The sequence below is a fragment of the Terrapene carolina genome, unplaced genomic scaffold (assembly GCF_002925995.2).
Source record: "Terrapene carolina triunguis isolate 2854851 unplaced genomic scaffold, T_m_triunguis-2.0 Scaffold211, whole genome shotgun sequence".
In the NCBI taxonomy this organism is placed as follows: Eukaryota; Metazoa; Chordata; order Testudines; family Emydidae; genus Terrapene; species Terrapene triunguis.
The window spans coordinates 3074901-3093525 of record NW_020664562.1 but is presented as its reverse complement, the minus strand read 5'-3'; the positions used below and the strand labels follow the sequence as shown (position 1 = coordinate 3093525).

The following is an 18625-nucleotide window of genomic DNA, read 5'->3' as shown; positions in this document are numbered from 1 at the left end:
GACGGAGACTGCTCCCACCGTGGGGATCAGTGGCGAGGAGACAGCCGGCGGGTGGATGATTGGTGCCGGCAATACAGTGACTGGTGCCTTCTTCTAGGCGACGTGCGTCGAGAGGGAGGAGACCATGAGCATGGTGCTGGCAACGTAGAATGTCCCACAGAAGACAGATACCTGGGGCACAAAGACAGAGAGCGCCGTCTCATCTCCAGAGACCGGAGTCGTTCGCCCGCCCTCTTGGGGGTCTTTACGGCTGGCTTGCCCTCACTGGAAGCCTTTGCCATGACCTGCGACACCCACAGTGCTGGAGGTGTTGGTAGAGGCCTCTGCGCTCTATGCGCCGGAAAGGCATAGTCACTGCCACCAGTCTGGGTTCCTTACCACCTCCTGGAATCAGTGGCAGATCCCTGTGCAGGCTAGAGGGCCCCATCGGGGGGGGGGGGGGCATATCTATGTGGCTCTGGTGTGGGCTGTTGGCCCGAATTGGGTCCTTTGCCCTTCTTGCTTGGTGCCAGGGAGTCACTTCTTTAACCTCCTCTTAGATACTGGTGCCGGAGGTGCGCTGTGCACCAAGGCTGAGGTGCTCGGGGCAGAGTCTGGCCAGGAAGGCTTGGACGCCAGGCAGAGAACAGCCTCCAGGAGGAGGGCCCTCAAACAGATGTCTCGCTCTTTCTGAGTTGTGGGACGAAAGTTCTTACAGATGCGACACTTCTCCTTCACATGTGATTCCCCCAGCATTTGAGGCAGCTGCTATGGGGTTCGCTAACAGGCATAGGCCTGTTACAGTTAGAGCAGGGCTTAAAACCCGGAGATCGGGGCATGTCCCACCTGGGGCGAAGTCCCTGCTGGGATTCTATCTCTAACTACACTACTTAACAACTACTTATTAACTAATGACTGTAAACAAGCTATTTACAAAGCCTTAAGGCTTGAAGACTGAAGTAGAAGAACCACTAGCCCTTGCGAGGCAAGGGAAAGGCGCTGCAACTAACCACCATGGGCGGTAAGAAGGAACTGAGAGGGCGTAGGGCCAGCAGCACCTAGTATACCGACGCATGGGTGCGGCACTCCAGAGGACACTACAGCCGACCCTACGGATACCGCTGAGGCACAAATCTCCGATGGCTGCACACATGGGCGTGCGCACATCTAGAATGGAATCGACATGAGCAAGCACTCAAAGTTTTTATGGTTTCGTTTGCTTTGATTTTTAAGTTAATGTTACAATAACACAAACAACCCACCTTCAGAGCCCCATACCTGTTCATTGCTTGAATCTTTAATCCTTCCTCAATGCTGTGGCTCAGAGCTTGCTGGTTATTGTGCTTACTGATCCTTGCTAGAACTCTCTCTTGATGAGCCTCATATTCATCACGACTTGGGTAAATTTTACTGATGAGGGCATCAAAATTCGGATCTGGTCTCAGTGATCTTTTAGAAACAAGCTTTTTACGACATGTGGGACACTCTTTGTTTCTAAACCAACAAAAAAGAAAGGTGACAATGAATGCTCTTCATGGCTGTAATCCAGAGTTTCCTGTCATGATGCAGTTCATAGAATCACAGACTTTAAGGTCAGAAGGGACCATTATGATCGTCTAGTCTGACCTCCTGCACAACGCAGCACAGAATCTCACTCACCCACTCCTGTATCAAACCCCTAACCTATGTCTGAGCTACTGAAGTCCTCAAATCATGGTTTAAAGACTTCAAGGTGCAGAGAATCCTCCAGCAAGTGACTCATGCCCCACGCTGCAGAGGAAGGCGAAAAACCCCCAGGGCCTCTGCCAATCTGCCCTGGAGGAAAATTCCTTCCCGACCCCAAATATGGTGATCAGCTAAACCCTGAGCATGTGGGCAAGACTCACCAGCCAGACACCTAGGAAAGAATTCTCTGTAGTAACTCAGATCCCACTCCATCTGACATCCCTTCATAGGCCATTGAACATATTTACTGCTAATAGTCAAAGATCAATTAATTGCCAAAATTAGGCTATCCCATCATACCATCCCCTCTATAAACTTATCAAGCTTAGTCTTGAAGCCAGATATGTCTTTTGCCCCCACTGCTCCCCTTGGAAGGCTGTTCCAGAACTTCACTCCTCTGATGGTTAGCAACCTTCATCTAATTTCAAGTCTAAACTTCCTGATGACCAGTTTATATCCATTTGTTCTTGTGTCCAAATTGGTACTGATCTTAAATAATTCCTCTCCCTCTCTGGTATATCCCTCTGATATATTTATAGAGAGCAATCATATCTCCCCTCAGCCTTCTTTTGGTTAGGCTAAACAAGCCAAGCTCTTTGAGTCTCCTTTCATAAGACAGGTTTTCCATTCCTAGTAGCCCTTCTCTGTACCTGTTCCAGTTTGAATTCATCCTTCTTAAACATGGGAGACCAGAACTGAACACAGTATTCCAGATGAGGTCTCACCAGTGCCTTGTATAACGGTACTAACACCTCCTTATCTCTACTGGAAATACCTCGCCTGATGCATCCCAAGACCGCATTAGCTTTTTTCACGGCAATATCACATTGGCGGCTCAGTGTCATCCTGTGACCAACAAATACTCCAAGGTCCTTCTCCTCCTCTGTTACTTCCAACTGATGCATCCCCAGCTTATAAAAAAATTCTTGTTATTAATCCCTAAATGCATGACCTTGCACTTTTCACTATTAAATTTCATCCTATTACTATTACTCCAGTTTACAAGGTCATCCAGATCTTCCTGTATGATATCCCAGTCCTTTTCTGTATTAGCAATACCTCCCAGCTTTGTGTCATCCACAAACTTTATTAGCACATTCCCACTTTTTATGCCAAGGTCAGTAATAAAAAGATTAAATAAGATTGGTCCCAAAACTGATCCCTGATCCATTAGTAACCTCCCTCCAGCCTGACAGTTCGCCTTTCAGTATGACCTGTTGTAGTCTCCCCTTTAACCAGTTCCTTATCCATCTTTCAATTTTCATATTGATCCCCATCTTTTCCAATTTAGCTAGTAATTCCCCATGTGGAACCCTATCAAATGCCTTACTGAAATCGAGGTAAATTAGATCCACTGCATTTCCTTCGTCTAAGAAATCTGTTACCTTCTCAAAGAAGGAGATCAGGTTGGTTTGGTACGATCTACCTTTTGTAAAACCATGTTGTATTTTGTCCCAATTACCATTGACCTCAATGTCCTTAACTACTTTCTCCTTCAAAATTTTTTCCAAGACCTTGCATACTACAGATGTCAAACTAACAGGCCTATAGTTACCCGGATCACTTTTTTTTCCCCTTTCTTAAAAGTAGGAAATATGTTAGCAATTCTCCAGTCATACGGTACAACCCCTGAATTTACAGATTCATTAAAAATTCTTGCTAATGGGCTTGCAATTTCATGTGCCAGTTCCTTTAATATTCTTGGATGAAGATTATCTGGGCCCCCCGATTTAGTCCCATTAAGCTGTTTGAGTTTGGCTTCTACCTCGGATGTGGTAATATCTGTGACGGTGCCCCCCATAAGGCTTTATGGAAATATGCTTATGAATGTATATATGACATAACTAGAATATGTTTTATGCTACATATGCCATTTAATATCTCTCTGTAAAGGTTATGATCTACTGAATCTATTAATCCTATTTGTATGCATGTATAATTTTTGTATTCGAAGTTATGAATATTGGCTGTGTACTGGCTTGATTTTTAAGTAGCCTTTGTAAAGCATTTGGTCAGCTTCTTGAGAAAGGAATGTGCAAATTAAGTGCCCAATCACGAAGCACTTAAGTGACAATGGATCTTGGAAGGCTCCAATCCACATAAGAAGTCTACATGAGGACCTTCAAGGTAGCAGGTAAGCAATGGCTGCTGCCTGTAAAAACTGAGTCATGCATGGACATGTGACTTGCCCATGTGACTCCAAAACTCCATCTTGGAGCTGGACTTTGCATAGGAGAGAGGAGGGGGTCTCCACTCACAAGAGAAAGTCTATTTAAGCCTGTGGGAGACCCCTCCATTTTGTCTTCAGCTGGCTAAAGAGAGCCTCTCCACCCTCCAGGATACCTGAAAGAAACTGGAACAAAGGACAGTATCTACAAGGGATGTGAGTGATTGCTGGACCCAGACTAGAAGGAGACTAGTCTGTAAAAGGAAGCTTACTGGGTGAGGTTTTTATCTGTATTTAGTTTTCTTAGACACAGACTTGCGTGTTCTATTTTATTTTGCTTGGTAATTCACTTTGTTCTTTCTGCTATTACTTGGAACCACTTAAATCCTACTTTCTGTATTTAATAAAATCACTTTTTTACTTATTAATTAACCCAGAGTATATATTAATACCTGGGTGGGCAAACAGCTGTGCATCTCTCTCTATCAGTGTTATAGAGGACGAACAATTTATGAGTTTACCCTGTATAAGCTTTATACAAGGTAAAACGGATTTATTCGGGGTTTGGACCCCATTGGGAGTTGGGCATCTGAGTGTTAAAGACAGGAACACTTCTTAAGTTGCTTTCAGTTAAGTCCGCAGCTTTGGGGCACGTGGTTCAGACCCTGGGTCTGTGTCGGAGCAAACTGGCGTATCTGGCTCAACAAGACAGGGTGCTGGAGTCCCAAGCTGGCAGGGGAAATAGGGGCAGAAGTAGTCTTGGCACATCAGTTGGCAGCCCCAAGGGGGTTTCTGTGATCCAACCCATCACAATATCTACCTCCATATCCTCATTCCCATTTGTCATCCTACCATTATCCCTAAGCTCCTCATTTGTCTCATTAAAGACTCAGGCAAAATATTTGTTTAGATATTGAGCCATGCGTAGATTATCCTTGACCCCCGCTCCATGCTCAGTGTTTAGTGGTCCCACTTCTTCTTTCTTTGTTTTTTTCTTATTTATATGGCTATAGAACCTTTTACTATTGGTTTTAATTCCCTTTGCACGGTCCAACTCTACATGGCTTTTGGCCTTTCTCACTTTATACCTACATGTTCTGACCTCAATAAGGTAGCTTTCCTTGCTGATCCCTCCCATCTTCCATTCCTTGTAGGCTTTCTGCTTTTTCTTAATGACCTCTCTGAGATGCTTGCTCATCCAGCTTTGTCTACAACTCCTGCCTGTGAATTTTTTCCCCCTTCTTGGATGCAGGCTTCTGATAGTTTCTGCAACTTTGACTTGAAGTAATTCCAGGCCTCCTCTGCCTTTAGATCCACAAGTTCTTCAGTCCAATCCACTTCCCTAACTAATTTCCTTAATTTTTTAAAGTTGGCCCTTTTGAAATCAAAAACCCTAGTCACAGATCTATTTTTGTTTATCCTTCCATTGAACTGAATTAGCTCATGATCGCTCAAACCAAGGTTGTCCCCTACAACCATTTATTCGATGAGGTCCTCACTACTCACCAAAACCAAATCTAAAATGGCATCCCCTCTTGTTGGTTCAGCAACTACTTGGTGAAGGAATCCATCAGCTATCGCATCCAGGAAAATCTGAGCCCTATTATTATTACTAGCACTTGTCCTCCAGTTTATATCTGGGAAGTTAAAGTCTCCCATGATCACACAATTCCCATTAGTATTTACTTCATTAAAAACATTAAAGAGGTCCCCATCCATATCCAAATCAGATCCCGGTGGTCTACAGCACACCCCAAGCACTATCCCAGGGGAGGCTCTAGTAGATTTCTTCCCCAATGTGATTTTTGCCCAGACAGACTCTGTCTTATCCATTCCATCACTTCTTATTTCTTTACAGTCTACCTCATCATTGATATACAATGCTACTCCACCACCTTTGCCTTTATCTCTGTCTTTTCTAAACAGCACATACCCTTCAATACCTATACTCCAGCATGACTACTATTCCACCATGTTTCTGTTATCCCTATAATATCTGGTTTCACTTCCTGCACCAGTAACTCTAGTTCCTCCATTTTGTAACCTAGGCTCCTCGCATTGGTGTACAAACATCTTAATTTTTGCTGTTTGCCTTCGCTCACATTCTTTACCCGATTAGGCACAGACATTCTACCGTCAGTATCACCTATTAGAATGGTATCTACACTACCCTTCCTCCTTATGTCCATTCTCCTGCTCACAGCTGTATCCTTTCTTACTTCGTTTTCTTCCCTCTCAATGTTAAAATCCAGCATGGAGATTACCTGGACATCTCCCAACCATCTCCCCCAAATTCCTAGTTTAAAGCTCTCTTAATCAGTTGTGCCAGCCTCCATCCTAGAAGTCTATTTCCCTCCCTACTCAGGTGAAGTCCATCCCAAGAGAACAGTCCTCTGTCCATGAATGCTTCCCAGTGGCCATACATCCCAAAGCCCTCCTTATAGCACCACTGCCTGAGACATCTGTTGATTGTCCTAATCTTGTCACACCTTTGTTGCCCTTCTCTAGGAACAGACAGAATCCCACTGACGATCACCTGAGCCTCAATTTCCTTAAGCGTCTTCCCCAGCCTGGCATAGTCTCCCTTGATACATTCCAGCGAGAATCTAGCCGTATCATTTGTTCCCACATGAAGGACAATCAGTGGATTCTTTCCCACTCCCATTAGGATCCTCTTCAGCCTCAGGTCCATATCCCGTATCTTAGCACCCGGCAGACAGCACTCCCTTCTGTTGCCTGGATCAGCTCTGGTTACAGGCCTGTCTATTCTTCTCAGTAAGGAGTCCCCAATCATGTAGACCTGCCTTTTCCTGGTGATGGTGTGATTCTCCGGTCTATCCCCTGTTAGCTCTGGCTGCAAGTCCTCTCAATTCCTATTCTCCTATGTTTTCCCTATGACATTTACTGTAGAGCCAACATTCTCTTAGTATCTTCTAGGAATAGACCCCTCTGCCTAAGTCTTTAACAGTAGTTATTACACTCCCTCCCCTGAGTGAGAGTTAGTTTTTATTCTTACTGAGAAGTCTGCAGTGATCACAGCTTATATTTACATTTAAGGATTCAAGTGTCTTGCTTTTCTTTGCAGACATGTTCTTTCCCTTTGCCTCTCAAATTGTGTCTTAATTAATGTAAAAAAGATACTTTTAACTCAAGTTAGCATCCTAGTCAAGACAAGACAGTTCATAGCTTTCACCCAAGTTAGTAAATCAAGTTAAAAACTATGAAGAATCCTACTCTTTAGCTTGACCCGCTAAATCATGTGAAAACTACCAACTGCCTTTTCTTCATTAGGATTTTACGTAGACTTGGTTAATTCACATTAAGAACACTTCATCCCCCTAATGAAAGCAAGAGCTCCATGGTGGCGACCATATTTGTGTCAGACAGTTTTCATTCATTGACATTCTTACTACTCTAACTTCTAATTAAATTACACAATGAAGACCAATATACACCTCTACCTCGATATAACGCTACCCGATATAACACGAATTCTGATATAACGCAGTAAAGCAGTGCTCCGGGGGGGGCGGGGCGGGGCTGCGCACTCCGGTGGATCAAAGCAAGTTCGATATAACGTGGTTTCACCTATAACGCGGTAAGATTTTTTGGCTCCCAAGGACAGCGTTATATCGAGGTAGAGGTGTACCATCTTCTATTGCATGTTCCAGTTCATTCAATAATGAATGAAAATATCCCTTGACAAATTTTTTGTTTCTATTTCACGACACATAGGAATCGTTTTGCAGGACATGAAATTAAAACAATCTATTTACACATGCATAATTTTTCTTGTCCAAGACAGGAGGGTTAATTTTTGCAGAGGAGTTCAGCATTGCCCAAATTCCCCCAAGACATCTATTTTCTTTAGCTCAGCAGTTTTAAACCTGTGGTCCATGGATCCGTGGGGGTCTGTGGACTATATCTCAGATTTCCAAGGGGGTCCACACCTCTATTCAAAAATTTTTAGGGGTCCGCAAATGAAAAAAGGTTGAAAAAACACATATCTGGCTTAATCACTGGAGTTCTGATTAAACTAAGGCACAAATAAAATAGTAAGGGGATCAAATGTGACATCTCTACACAGGTCATTATGATTATCATACTGTCATTGTTATTCTCATAGGTTTGATATTTGTATCATTGAATTAATGATAAAAAGAATGGCAATTGCAAATTCTTTTAAATTTAAATAGTCAAGAATAGTTATCAATTAGGATTTGTTTTAAATACAAAATAAATACATGTTCCATACATTAGGGAATCTTGTACTCTATACATTTACATATTCATTTGGTAAGATTCCACTGAGACAGTTTAGTTCATTCTTGTGGTACAATTCGTTGTGACTAGACCTAGCTAGCTTTTTTTCTGTTCCTTAAACAATAATTTAGTTTTTCTACATTGGTGTATACAAAGGAATGGGCATACTTCCTCCCAACACCTGGACCGCCTCAAGAGAACAAACATTGAAACAGTGAAATAACATTGGAGTACCCACTTTAGGTACTGGATGCAATGTTCTTTGGTTCCTTGCAATCTAGTAGTGGTGTGTTTGCGTATCTTTGAACACATAGGGCTTCAAAGGGGCCTCATTGTATCATTTTGATTCTTGACCACCATCCCCCTCACCCTGCAATAAGGTAGGATTCTTAGGTATACATTATTTCTTACATACCCACTCCTGAGAGCTGTAATGATACAGTCAGCACAGAAACGATGCAAGCATTCCTTTGTTGTCATGGTGTTTTTCAACATATCCAAACAAATGGGACACATCAGTTCACTGTGCAGGCTTCTAGGTGACACCACTATTTCCAGGCCATCAGTTATTGCTTCCTAATGGTCAAATATTAAAGTGAAATCATATTAATGGAGTTATTTACATAGAAATAATGTAATCTTTGTAAGAAAATTATTAGAGATACACTAAACTGTAGAAAACACTTTAAAATAAAAGCAAGCTACATAATTTTATATTTGTAACTATGTGGGATTGTTTATGTTTTGTTTTTCAATGTGTTACAATTTTAAATAGGAAATTAGAGATTTTACTAAGCATCTTACAAAAAATACTTAAAATTAAACTGTCCTATGATTTATATAAGAAAGGTATTACACCTCTATTTTTATGGCAGTGCCTTGCACGAAATAAGCTTCTTAACCTGTATTACCTGAGGTGTTCTCTGTAATTCATATAAACTGAGCTCCCATGTTTTGCTTAAAGGTTGAGTTCCATTGGTCTGCACAGCCTGAGACATGGCTAGGAATAAAGAGAAGAGGGGAAAAAATTACATAAATAATCATAAAACAAAAGCTTAAGTGTGTTTAACTGAAGCTAGAAGCAGATTCCCTCCCCTTTAAATGGTAGTGCTGGTTCAGCATTTTCACAGAAACAGCAATCCCCAGGTTCCCTGCAGATGTGTTTGCAATTTCTATTCTAATAAAGAAGAAATGAGAAAAAATGGTTCCTATAGGATGAAGAAAAGCCAGAATAAGCACCAAATGCCACTCTCAGTTAGACATGTACAATCCCACTCATGTAACTGGAATCATACAAGTGTAACCAAGTATGTTATTCAAATACACACATCTTGAAAGTCAGTTAAGGTTGCTAAGGGACAGTAACATAAGACAAAACCACAAAACCTAGGAAGTACAGCATAAGAGCTGCACACATCACCCTATCAAATACATACCCAAAAGACATTTAAAACACACATTGTGGTTGAGTAGGGTTGACTTGCTAAGGGAATGGAGAGTCACTAAAGTTACACGCAGACAACCTTAACTCTTCCCTCTGATGTGAGTGTTCCCATAGGAACAATCTATACGCTCACCTTCTCCTTTCCCCTCAAATCCTTACAGGAGGTTTTCATTCCTAACAAGTTTTAAAAAAAATATTGATGCATGAAGAAAGACTAGCTAGGTTTGGGCGCATTTAGAAAGTATGTTTCTAGCTTTAGGTTTCAATGATGAGCCCAATTCTCCTCTCACACCAGTGTAATTCCATTGGGTTCACTATAATTACTTCTGATTTACAGTGGTGAAAGCATTAGGAGAATCAGCATCAGAAATGGTAAGTCTCAGATAAGCAATATGCCTAAACCACTACTATCACTTCTCTAGTTTCTCTCCTTATTTCTTATATTAATTGGGGGGGGGGTTAAGCCAACTCTCGCTCCAACAATGCATATTTGAAAAAAAGTTGAGCATAAGAGATGAATGAAAATAATTTAAGACTGCATTTCCATAGCACCATCCACCCAAGGTTTTCAAAATGCTTTACATGGTCATGAGTCCACAGAAAATCAGGTAAAAGGATGCCTCCTTTTCATAAAGGGGAGGTATAGAGACATTTACATGGCTTGCACAACATTTCAAACTGGAGTCAGTGTCAGATTTAGGAGTAGAACCCAAGTCATCCAACTCCCAATCAGTCCTGAGTTTTTAAACCAGTAGACATGTGTATTGCAATTATAGCCACACTGGAGAAAGTCTCACTTTAGCCTTATGCAAACTGTAAAGATCAAAATAATATAAAAAAAGAACGCAAAAAGGTTTCTGGGCAGAAAATAGTTAATTCCGGGAGGCTGGAGGGAAGGAAGGAACACTCTCCAAAAAGAACGTGGGGCAATCTAGAAAGTTATTTGGGGAGCGTGTGTGTATGCATGGCTATTTCTGAATTAGGAGACTACAGTATGATGCAAAATTACAGTTGCAAACATCTGTACTAGAAGAGGAAAAAATGAAGTTTTTTCAGTTCACTTTAAAAAAAAAAAAAAAAAATCTAAATGTGCACTTCCAAACCATCCCAACATGTAGCCAAGTCGCAGATCCTATTTTTGTATGACAACCAAGTGTACAAGGGACAGTAATTACCAGATGAGAAATGTCAATTCCTCTGCACCAAGGGAGGTTGAACAGGCTTAAATAACTTTTTTGAGGGGTTGGGGGGGGGGGGGAGAAGAGATAAAAGCAGCAGCACAGGTTACTACTATGCCTGTTCATCTTAATCTTGGCCGTGGTGCTTGCAGCACATCTGTTCCTACTGAAAAGGAATGGTCAAATGAGGAGTAGTTCTCAGCAAGCCAAGTATTACACCTAAATAATAACTTGGGGTTGGAGAGATGGCAGAAGAACTGGGAAAGGATGATGGATTTAGGCTGTCAACTCCTGTTTTAGTAGCATAAAAATATATTTTCTATGGCACAAGGGACATGTTTCTCTGCATGTATAAGAGAAATAAGACATCAATTTAGTGCCCTAACAGACTACTGAAATTGACACGCTGCTAATAGCTAATTGCAGACTGTAAACTCTAAAATGAACACATACTGAGAATCCAGCCAACGATTTGACTAGAGTGTCAGAATCTTGAAGATTTATTTATCACAGAGCACATGCGCACACACACAGAGCCAGTGGCTTGTTTAGATTAGCACTCTCACTATTGATTGTGCTGATGGGGATGCTGCAGCAATGGTGCAAGTTACTCACAGGATGGAGAGACCTAATGTGAACAGTAAGCATATTATTAACATTTATATCACTGTAGTGTCTTGAGACTCAGGCACGTCAGGGCTCCATTGCGCTACACACTGTACAAACATAGGAATAAGAGCTCCTGTCCCCAAACAGATTTCCATCTAAAACTTCTAGAGTGATTGCTGAGCTGACAACAGACTTTCACAGGTTCACAGATTTTTAAGGCCACTGTGTTCATTTCTTCTGACCTCATGTGTAACACAGGCCACAGGATTTCCTTGAATTAATTCATGCTTCAAGTCCCATAGCTGTGGACCACCATGCCAAAGCCTAAGCAATAGTAATCCTTGCACTGTGACCTGAATGTCATTAAACCTGGGGCTCTCTTGGACCAACAAGGGAAGCATAGTCCAGAATCAAGAGCCTTCTGTTAGGTATTCCCAGCTGCCTGATATACAAAACTTTGCTCTTACAGACAAACCCTAGCTAATCAAGCTGATCTCAACTGCCAGGATGGTGAATAAGGAGAGGTGCAATGTCTAGTGTAGACGGGACCCAAACCATAAAGGTCTTTGTAGATGAGGACCAGCATTTTAAATTGTACCCAAAAATGAAGGTCAGTGCAGATTATGGTGCACAGGTGTAACATGCTACATAAATGAAACACCACTGAGTAAGCAAGCAGCCATGTACTGCACTAGCTGAGGTGTCTGAGAAGGCTTCATGATTAGATTGCTACAGAGATTGAGAATGTTGCAATAATTCAGTCTGGAGGTGACAGAGGCCTGGCTAATTGAGAGCCACGTCTAAAGGAAATGCTGTTACCTCTTTGCCAAGAAAAGATGGTTTTGGTTGTTGGAGATAGACATGGTTTCTGCTGCTACATGGGAATCCAAGAGCACCTGGAGTGCAACTCCATCTACCTAGACAGGAATTGTAGCACCTCTGTGTGGCTTACAGTAGAGGCAACTGCCACAGCTACAATGGATATTTTCATAATGGTTCTCCACACAGGAGGCCCGGGCAGTTTTTGTTCCCAGTTCTAAAGCCAGACTGAAAAGGGTCAGCTAATGACAGAATTTCCTCACACTTGTACCTCTCATCATACACCAAAAACTAGTAGAGACAAGGTGGTGATTGGTGAGAATCTCTGTGATGGGATGATTTATTGACCCTCGACTAGTAGTTTCCTATTGGAGAGATACTGGACTAGGACTAGTAGTTTCCTTTTGGAGAGATACTGGCACCTTTCCCACTACTGAAGAGAAAGGTTTTTGCTCTTTACCAATAATGCCTACTCTCAAACATGGCCTTCAAAATTGGTTTGCACCCTTTATTTTGTGTTTTATTTAAAAAGCATAGAGGAGGCCAGCACGTTTTTTTCCAGCTTGTTTTTTCACTGAAAATATCGAGAACGTTAGCCTCATCTCATCTATTGTGGTTTTGCTGGAAGACTCCCTGGAAAGCTAGAGAACTTCCTCAGCTCTTATCTGAAGGAGTTGAGGGTATCGAATCTTTAACAAAGATCTTTCTGCCTTTCCTTTCCACCCTTGCCCACCTGAATTTAAAAAATATATGGTTTTGTTTACACTCTGAATAAAAACTCTTTCCCGTCTCAGTTGCTCAGTTTTCCCTTTTTTTACTTACGATAAAATCCTAACAAGAAGAAAGAATAAACTAAGGCCTGAACTTCAAGTGCAAAAAGAATTAAAAAATTGGTGGAGTGGCACGGGGGTGGTGGGATGAGGGCAGGAGAGAGAAAGAGAAAGTTTTATGAAGTGACAGAAACCTGAAAAGTTCCATTAAAGAAAAAAGGGCACCTCTTTTCCTTTGCAAGTCACCTTTGTGCTAGCACCCTCAATAATGTTCAGAGTTTAAATAGCCTCCCACATGCTTGTTGCCACTTTTGTTTTGCTTTTTAATAAACTCATATGTAATTCTAAAATGCCATCACCATAGTATCTGGGTGCCACAGTACAAGAGTTTCACATATAGGCTGGATTTTTCAAGCTAAAATTAACAAAAAAGCATGTGCTTTTGACAAAATTGTAAGAAGGGGAGACTGTGAGGGGGAGAGAAAGTCAAATTTGAGTAAGCAGATCAATCATCTTTTCAGAGTCACTAATAACAAGGAATATGATTTACATAGGAGTCAGAGGGATATCTATCTGCTCATTACTGATGTCAGAGTCACTAGAACACCTGCAACCATTCTGACTGGCTCAGACTTCAAACTCAGGGCAGTTGTAAATATAAACGTTTTTAATTACAGAGTATGCTTTGATAGTGGTATTCATGCAACAGCTGAGTCCAGTAAGCCCAAAATCCAGAAGAAGGGATTAGTAATTTGAGAACAAGTAGTGCTGGAAGCCTGTTTAATTTTCATTTCCTGTCCCCCAATTTGATATGGTATTCATTTATTTTTTCTATACATGATCCCAGCACATCTAAACCAACACACAATATTTACTGCTCTTTATGGGCAAAGGAAAAGGAATACTGCCCCTCCTTTGCACAACATCTCCCACAGACTATCTAGAACACAAAACTTGACCATTATCAAATGGTGAAGATGATAGTAGAATACAAACTAACATCTGTTTAAATACTATACCATTTGTTAGTGAGATTTGCCTGGTCACCTCCTCTACGTCTTTTATCAAATACCATAAAAGGCAGAGGGGGGTGGGAACTTGTTATGAGATGACAATCATTTAGATAGACTTTAGGGCCAGAAGGGTCCATCATGATCATCTAAGTCTGATCTTCTGTACATTGCAGGCCAGAGAACCTCACCCACACACTCCCGTAATAGGCCCATAACCTCTAGCTGAGTTACTGAAGTCCTCAAATCTTGATTTAAAGACTTAAAGTTACTGAGAATCCACCATTTACTCTAGTTCAAACCAGCAAGTGACCCGTGCTGCACGCTGCAGAGGAAGGCAAAAACAAAACAAAACCCTGAGTCACTGTGAATCTGACCTGGGGGAAATTCCTTCCTGACCCCCTAATATAGCTATTTGTTAGACCCTGAGCACATGGGCCAAACCCACCAGAAAGACACCTGCAAAAGAATTTTAAGTAGTAATTCAGAGCCCTCCCAGTCTAGAATCCCATCTCTAGCCATTGGAGATTCCTTGAACGTATATGCCAGTTTAGAATATTTCTGAACATTTCCTTGCATCACTACAGCACTTATTTCAAAAGAAGGTTGCTGTTATTTTAAAGGACCTTCAGAAATGCTCTCAGTTCTAGCTGGATAAAATTTGGTTATGGAATACACAAGAACCAAATTTATCCAGCTAGAACCTAAAGAGCAACCTACAGACTAAGCAAACAGCACTACATCACTTTACATTTTGGAAGTTTTATCTTCATATTCATATGTGTGAATGGAGTTTTTATTACTTCTACTATTAGCAGCTCATTTTCTGTAGAAATTCTCCACTCCCTCAACCAGAGTAAGATTCCTGCTTGCTAATGCCAAGCACATTTTCCAAGCCCTGCAGTGAAGTATCCTTAGGTAAATAATTAAGCATAATCACCTCCTTTTTGAAAGGTTTATTATTATTATTACATAAAAACAAAAAGCAGCATTAAAATACAAACCAGCAATTGTTTATTCAGAACAAAAATTAAAATTAGATATTTGAACTTTCAAATAAAGAAGAAAAAAGTAGGCCTACTTTTGGGAACACAAGTCTTCAATATAGCTTCATTTTTAAAAATTGGGAGACTCTTCCATTAAAAGCAGTATCTGAGTCTACTTGCTCTGGAAGCTTAATAGGAATAAACTTTAATTAACAAGACAATTTATTTCATTTTACTCTCTTGGACTGATATTGTAGTTTCATTCTATTAGGGATAGAGTATAAGTTTCAATACAATAAGATTGTCTTTCACCCAAACCTGTACCCAATTCAAAATCAGATAATTAGTTCCTGGCTGGGACTAGAGTTAAAATTGCTAAAATACTGCACACACCAAAAAAAAAAAAAAAAAAGAGGCAGGCAGGCAGGCAAGCAAGCAAATAAATAAATGAATGAATGGTTGTTCCCATTCCATTTCTGCCCGGATGCATCAGAAGTTTTATGAGAGAAATTGTTCTCATGGAATTGGCAGTCCAATTACACTGGTCTACAATTTTTGAGAAGTCGTCTGCTTCAGAGATAAAATGTGCTATTTATTATGTATTTTGATGTGCTGAATTCAAATATGACAATTAAAACAACTGATTGGCTACTGTTTCTAAGATATTTAAGTTTTTACATTTTATGTCTATGTATATTGTGTAGATAGTAGAGTTTTAATCATAAATTGTAAACCTAGGTCTTTTCATGTGTTTATGGTTGCTTTACATGATAATATTTCACCTGTCCTGTTTATGTAACACTTTAAAAATCAGCAAAAGGGTTATATAAATAAAATTTATTATGAAACAAAAGGCAAAAAACTATTATGTACATAGTTTAGTCCTATTCAGTGTCTACTCGGCGCTTCTTGGCTTGTCTCTTGTATTCATTAAATGGAGCATCTCTTGTCACTGTCCAGCAATAGTCTGCAAGCATTGATGGGCTCCATTTGCCCTGATAGCGTTTCTCCATTGTTGCAATGTCCTGGTGAAATCGCTCGCCGTGCTTGTTGCTCACTGCTCCGCAGTTCAGTGGAAAAAAATCTAGATGAGAATGCAAAAAATGTATCTTTAGTGACATGTTGCAACCAAAGCTTTTGTATGCCTTGAGGAGGTTTTCCACCAACAACCTGTAGTTGTCTGCCTTGTTGTTTCCGAGAAAATGTATTGCCACTAACTGGAAAGCTTTCCATGCCGTCTTTTCCTTGCCACGCAGTGCATGGTCAAATGCATCATCTCGAAGAAGTTCACGAATCTGAGGACCAACAAAGACACCTTCCTTTATCTTAGCTTCACTTAACCTTGGAAATTTTCCACGGAGGTACTTGAAAGCTGCTTGTGTTTTGTCAATGGCCTTGACAAAGTTCTTCATCAGACCCAGCTTGATGTGTAAGGGTGGTAACAAAATCTTCCTTGATTCAACAAGTGGTGGATGCTGAACACTTTTCCTCTCAGGCTCCAATGACTGTCAGAGTGGCCAATCGTTCTTGATGTAGTGGGAATTTCTTGCACGACTATCCCATTCGCAGAGAAAACAGCAGTACTTTGTGTATCCAGTCTGCAGACCAAGCAAGAGAGCAACAACCTTCAAATCGCCACAAAGCTGCCACTGATGATGGTCATAGTTTATGCACCTCAAAAGTTGTTTCATGTTGTCATAGGTTTCCTTCATATGGACTGCATGACCAACTGGAATTGATGGCAAAACATTGACATTATGCAGTAAAACAGCTTTAAGACTCGTCTTTGATGAATCAATGAACAGTCTCCACTCATCTGGATCGTGAACGATGTTGAGGGCTGCCATCACACCATCGATGTTGTTGAAGGCTACAAGATCACCTTCCATGAAGAAGAATGGGACAAGATCCTTTTGACGGTCACGGAACATGGAAACCCTAACATCACCTGCCAGGAGATTCCACTGCTGTAGTCTGGAGCCCAACAGCTCTGCCTTACTCTTGGGTAGTTCCAAATCCCTGACAAGGTCATTCAGTTCACCTTGTGTTATGAGGTGTGGTTCAGAGGAGGAGGATGGGAGAAAATGTGGGTCCTGTGACATTGATGGTTCAGGACCAGAAGTTTCATCCTCTTCCTCGTCTGACTCAAGTGAGAATGATTCTGGTGCATCAGGAAGCGGCAGTCCGTCTCCGTGGGGTACTGGGCGTATAGCTGATGGAATGTTTGGATAATGCACAGTCCACTTTTTCTTCTTTGACACACCTTTCCCAACTGGAGGCACCATGCAGAAGTAACAATTGCTGGTATGATCTGTTGGCTCTCTCCAAATCATTGGCACTGCAAAAGGCATAGATTTCCTTTTCCTGTTCAACCACTGGCGAAGATTTGTTGCACAAGTGTTGCAGCATATGTGTGGGGCCCACCTCTTGTCCTGATCTCCAATTTTGCAGCCAAAATAAAGGTGATAGCCTTTCTTAACCAGAGTGGTTATACTGCGCTTTTGTGATGCAAAAGTCACTTCACCACAAACATAGCAGAAGTTATCTGCACTGTTCACACAAGTACGAGGCATCTCTGCTCACTTTGGCTAAACAGAAATGTGTCCCTTTGCAAAATCAAACACTGACAAATAAGAGAGCACGACACTGTATGATTTCTAGAGCTGATGTAGGGCAATTTGTTCAGCAGAGTGATGTAAGCTTCGTTATGATTGCATCATCCATGACTTCTAGGAATAACATGATGCAATTCATATCATGTATGATGCAATACCAGCTTCAGATTGCATCATTCATTGTTTTGCCTAAAAAGCAAGTACTGTCCAAACCCAGTCATAGATTTATTCATAGATCCAGTCAAAGATGTATTTTAGTCATTTCTGGTTTAAATTGAGATCCCTTCCCTTTATAACTCACTTATCCTCCGCCATTCCCAAGTCAAGGGTCGTATATACTGACCCAATAGCATATCTTGAAAACTAGAGCCAATCAACAATTTTAAGCATTATTTTCGTTCTCAGTGACCCAGAATTAGTAACGTTTGACTACATTTATTTCAGAAGCATTTTGGCTGTAGAGCAGTGTTATTATTTTACATGCAGTTGATGGATTTTTGTAGTCTGGTACTGTTTATCTGACACAAGAGGAGACTTCAGATAGATAATAGTTGTTCTACAGTGCTTTCCTTCCAGGATCTCAGCAGGGTGTTGGGAGGTAGTGTGTCAAGTAACTGGAGTCCTGGACTGCAAGTCAGGGGACCAGGGTTCTGGTCCTGTTTCTGCCACTAACTTTTTCTGTGATCTTGGCCAGGTCACTTCACATCTTTGTACCTCCATTCCCACAACCTTTGTATCATAGAATCATAGAATATCAGGGTTGGAAGGGACCTCAGGAGGTCATCTAGTCCAACCCCCTGCTCAAAGCAGGACCAATTCCCAACTAAATCATCCCAGCCAGGGCTTTGTCAAGCCGGGCCTTAAAAACCTCCAAGGAAGGAGATTCCACCACTTCCCTAGGTAAAGCATTCCAGTGCTTCACCACGCTCCTAGTGAAATAGTGTTTCCTAATATCCAACCTAGACCTCCCCAACTGCAACTTGAGACAATTGCTCCTTGTTCTGTCATCTGCCACCACTGAGAACAGCCGAGCTCCATCCTCTTTGGAACCCCCCCTCAG

At 41.3% G+C, this 18625-nt stretch overlaps 1 protein-coding gene across 3 annotated transcripts in view; it reads right to left on the bottom strand.

Annotated features, from left to right (window-relative positions):
* The window catches only part of LOC112103414 (E3 ubiquitin-protein ligase RING2), a 52240-nt gene that overhangs the window by 10803 nt on the left and 22812 nt on the right, over positions 1–18625 (bottom strand). For all 3 annotated transcript variants that reach the window (XM_029912414.1, XM_029912415.1, XM_026656025.2), the window contains 3 exons: positions 9046–9134; positions 8550–8710; positions 1258–1473 (listed from right to left, as the gene is read on the bottom strand). In XM_029912414.1, coding sequence (XP_029768274.1) covers positions 1258–1473; positions 8550–8710; positions 9046–9132 — 464 coding nt within the window. In that variant the 5' untranslated portion in view covers positions 9133–9134. The remainder of the gene's footprint in view (positions 1–1257; positions 1474–8549; positions 8711–9045; positions 9135–18625) is intronic.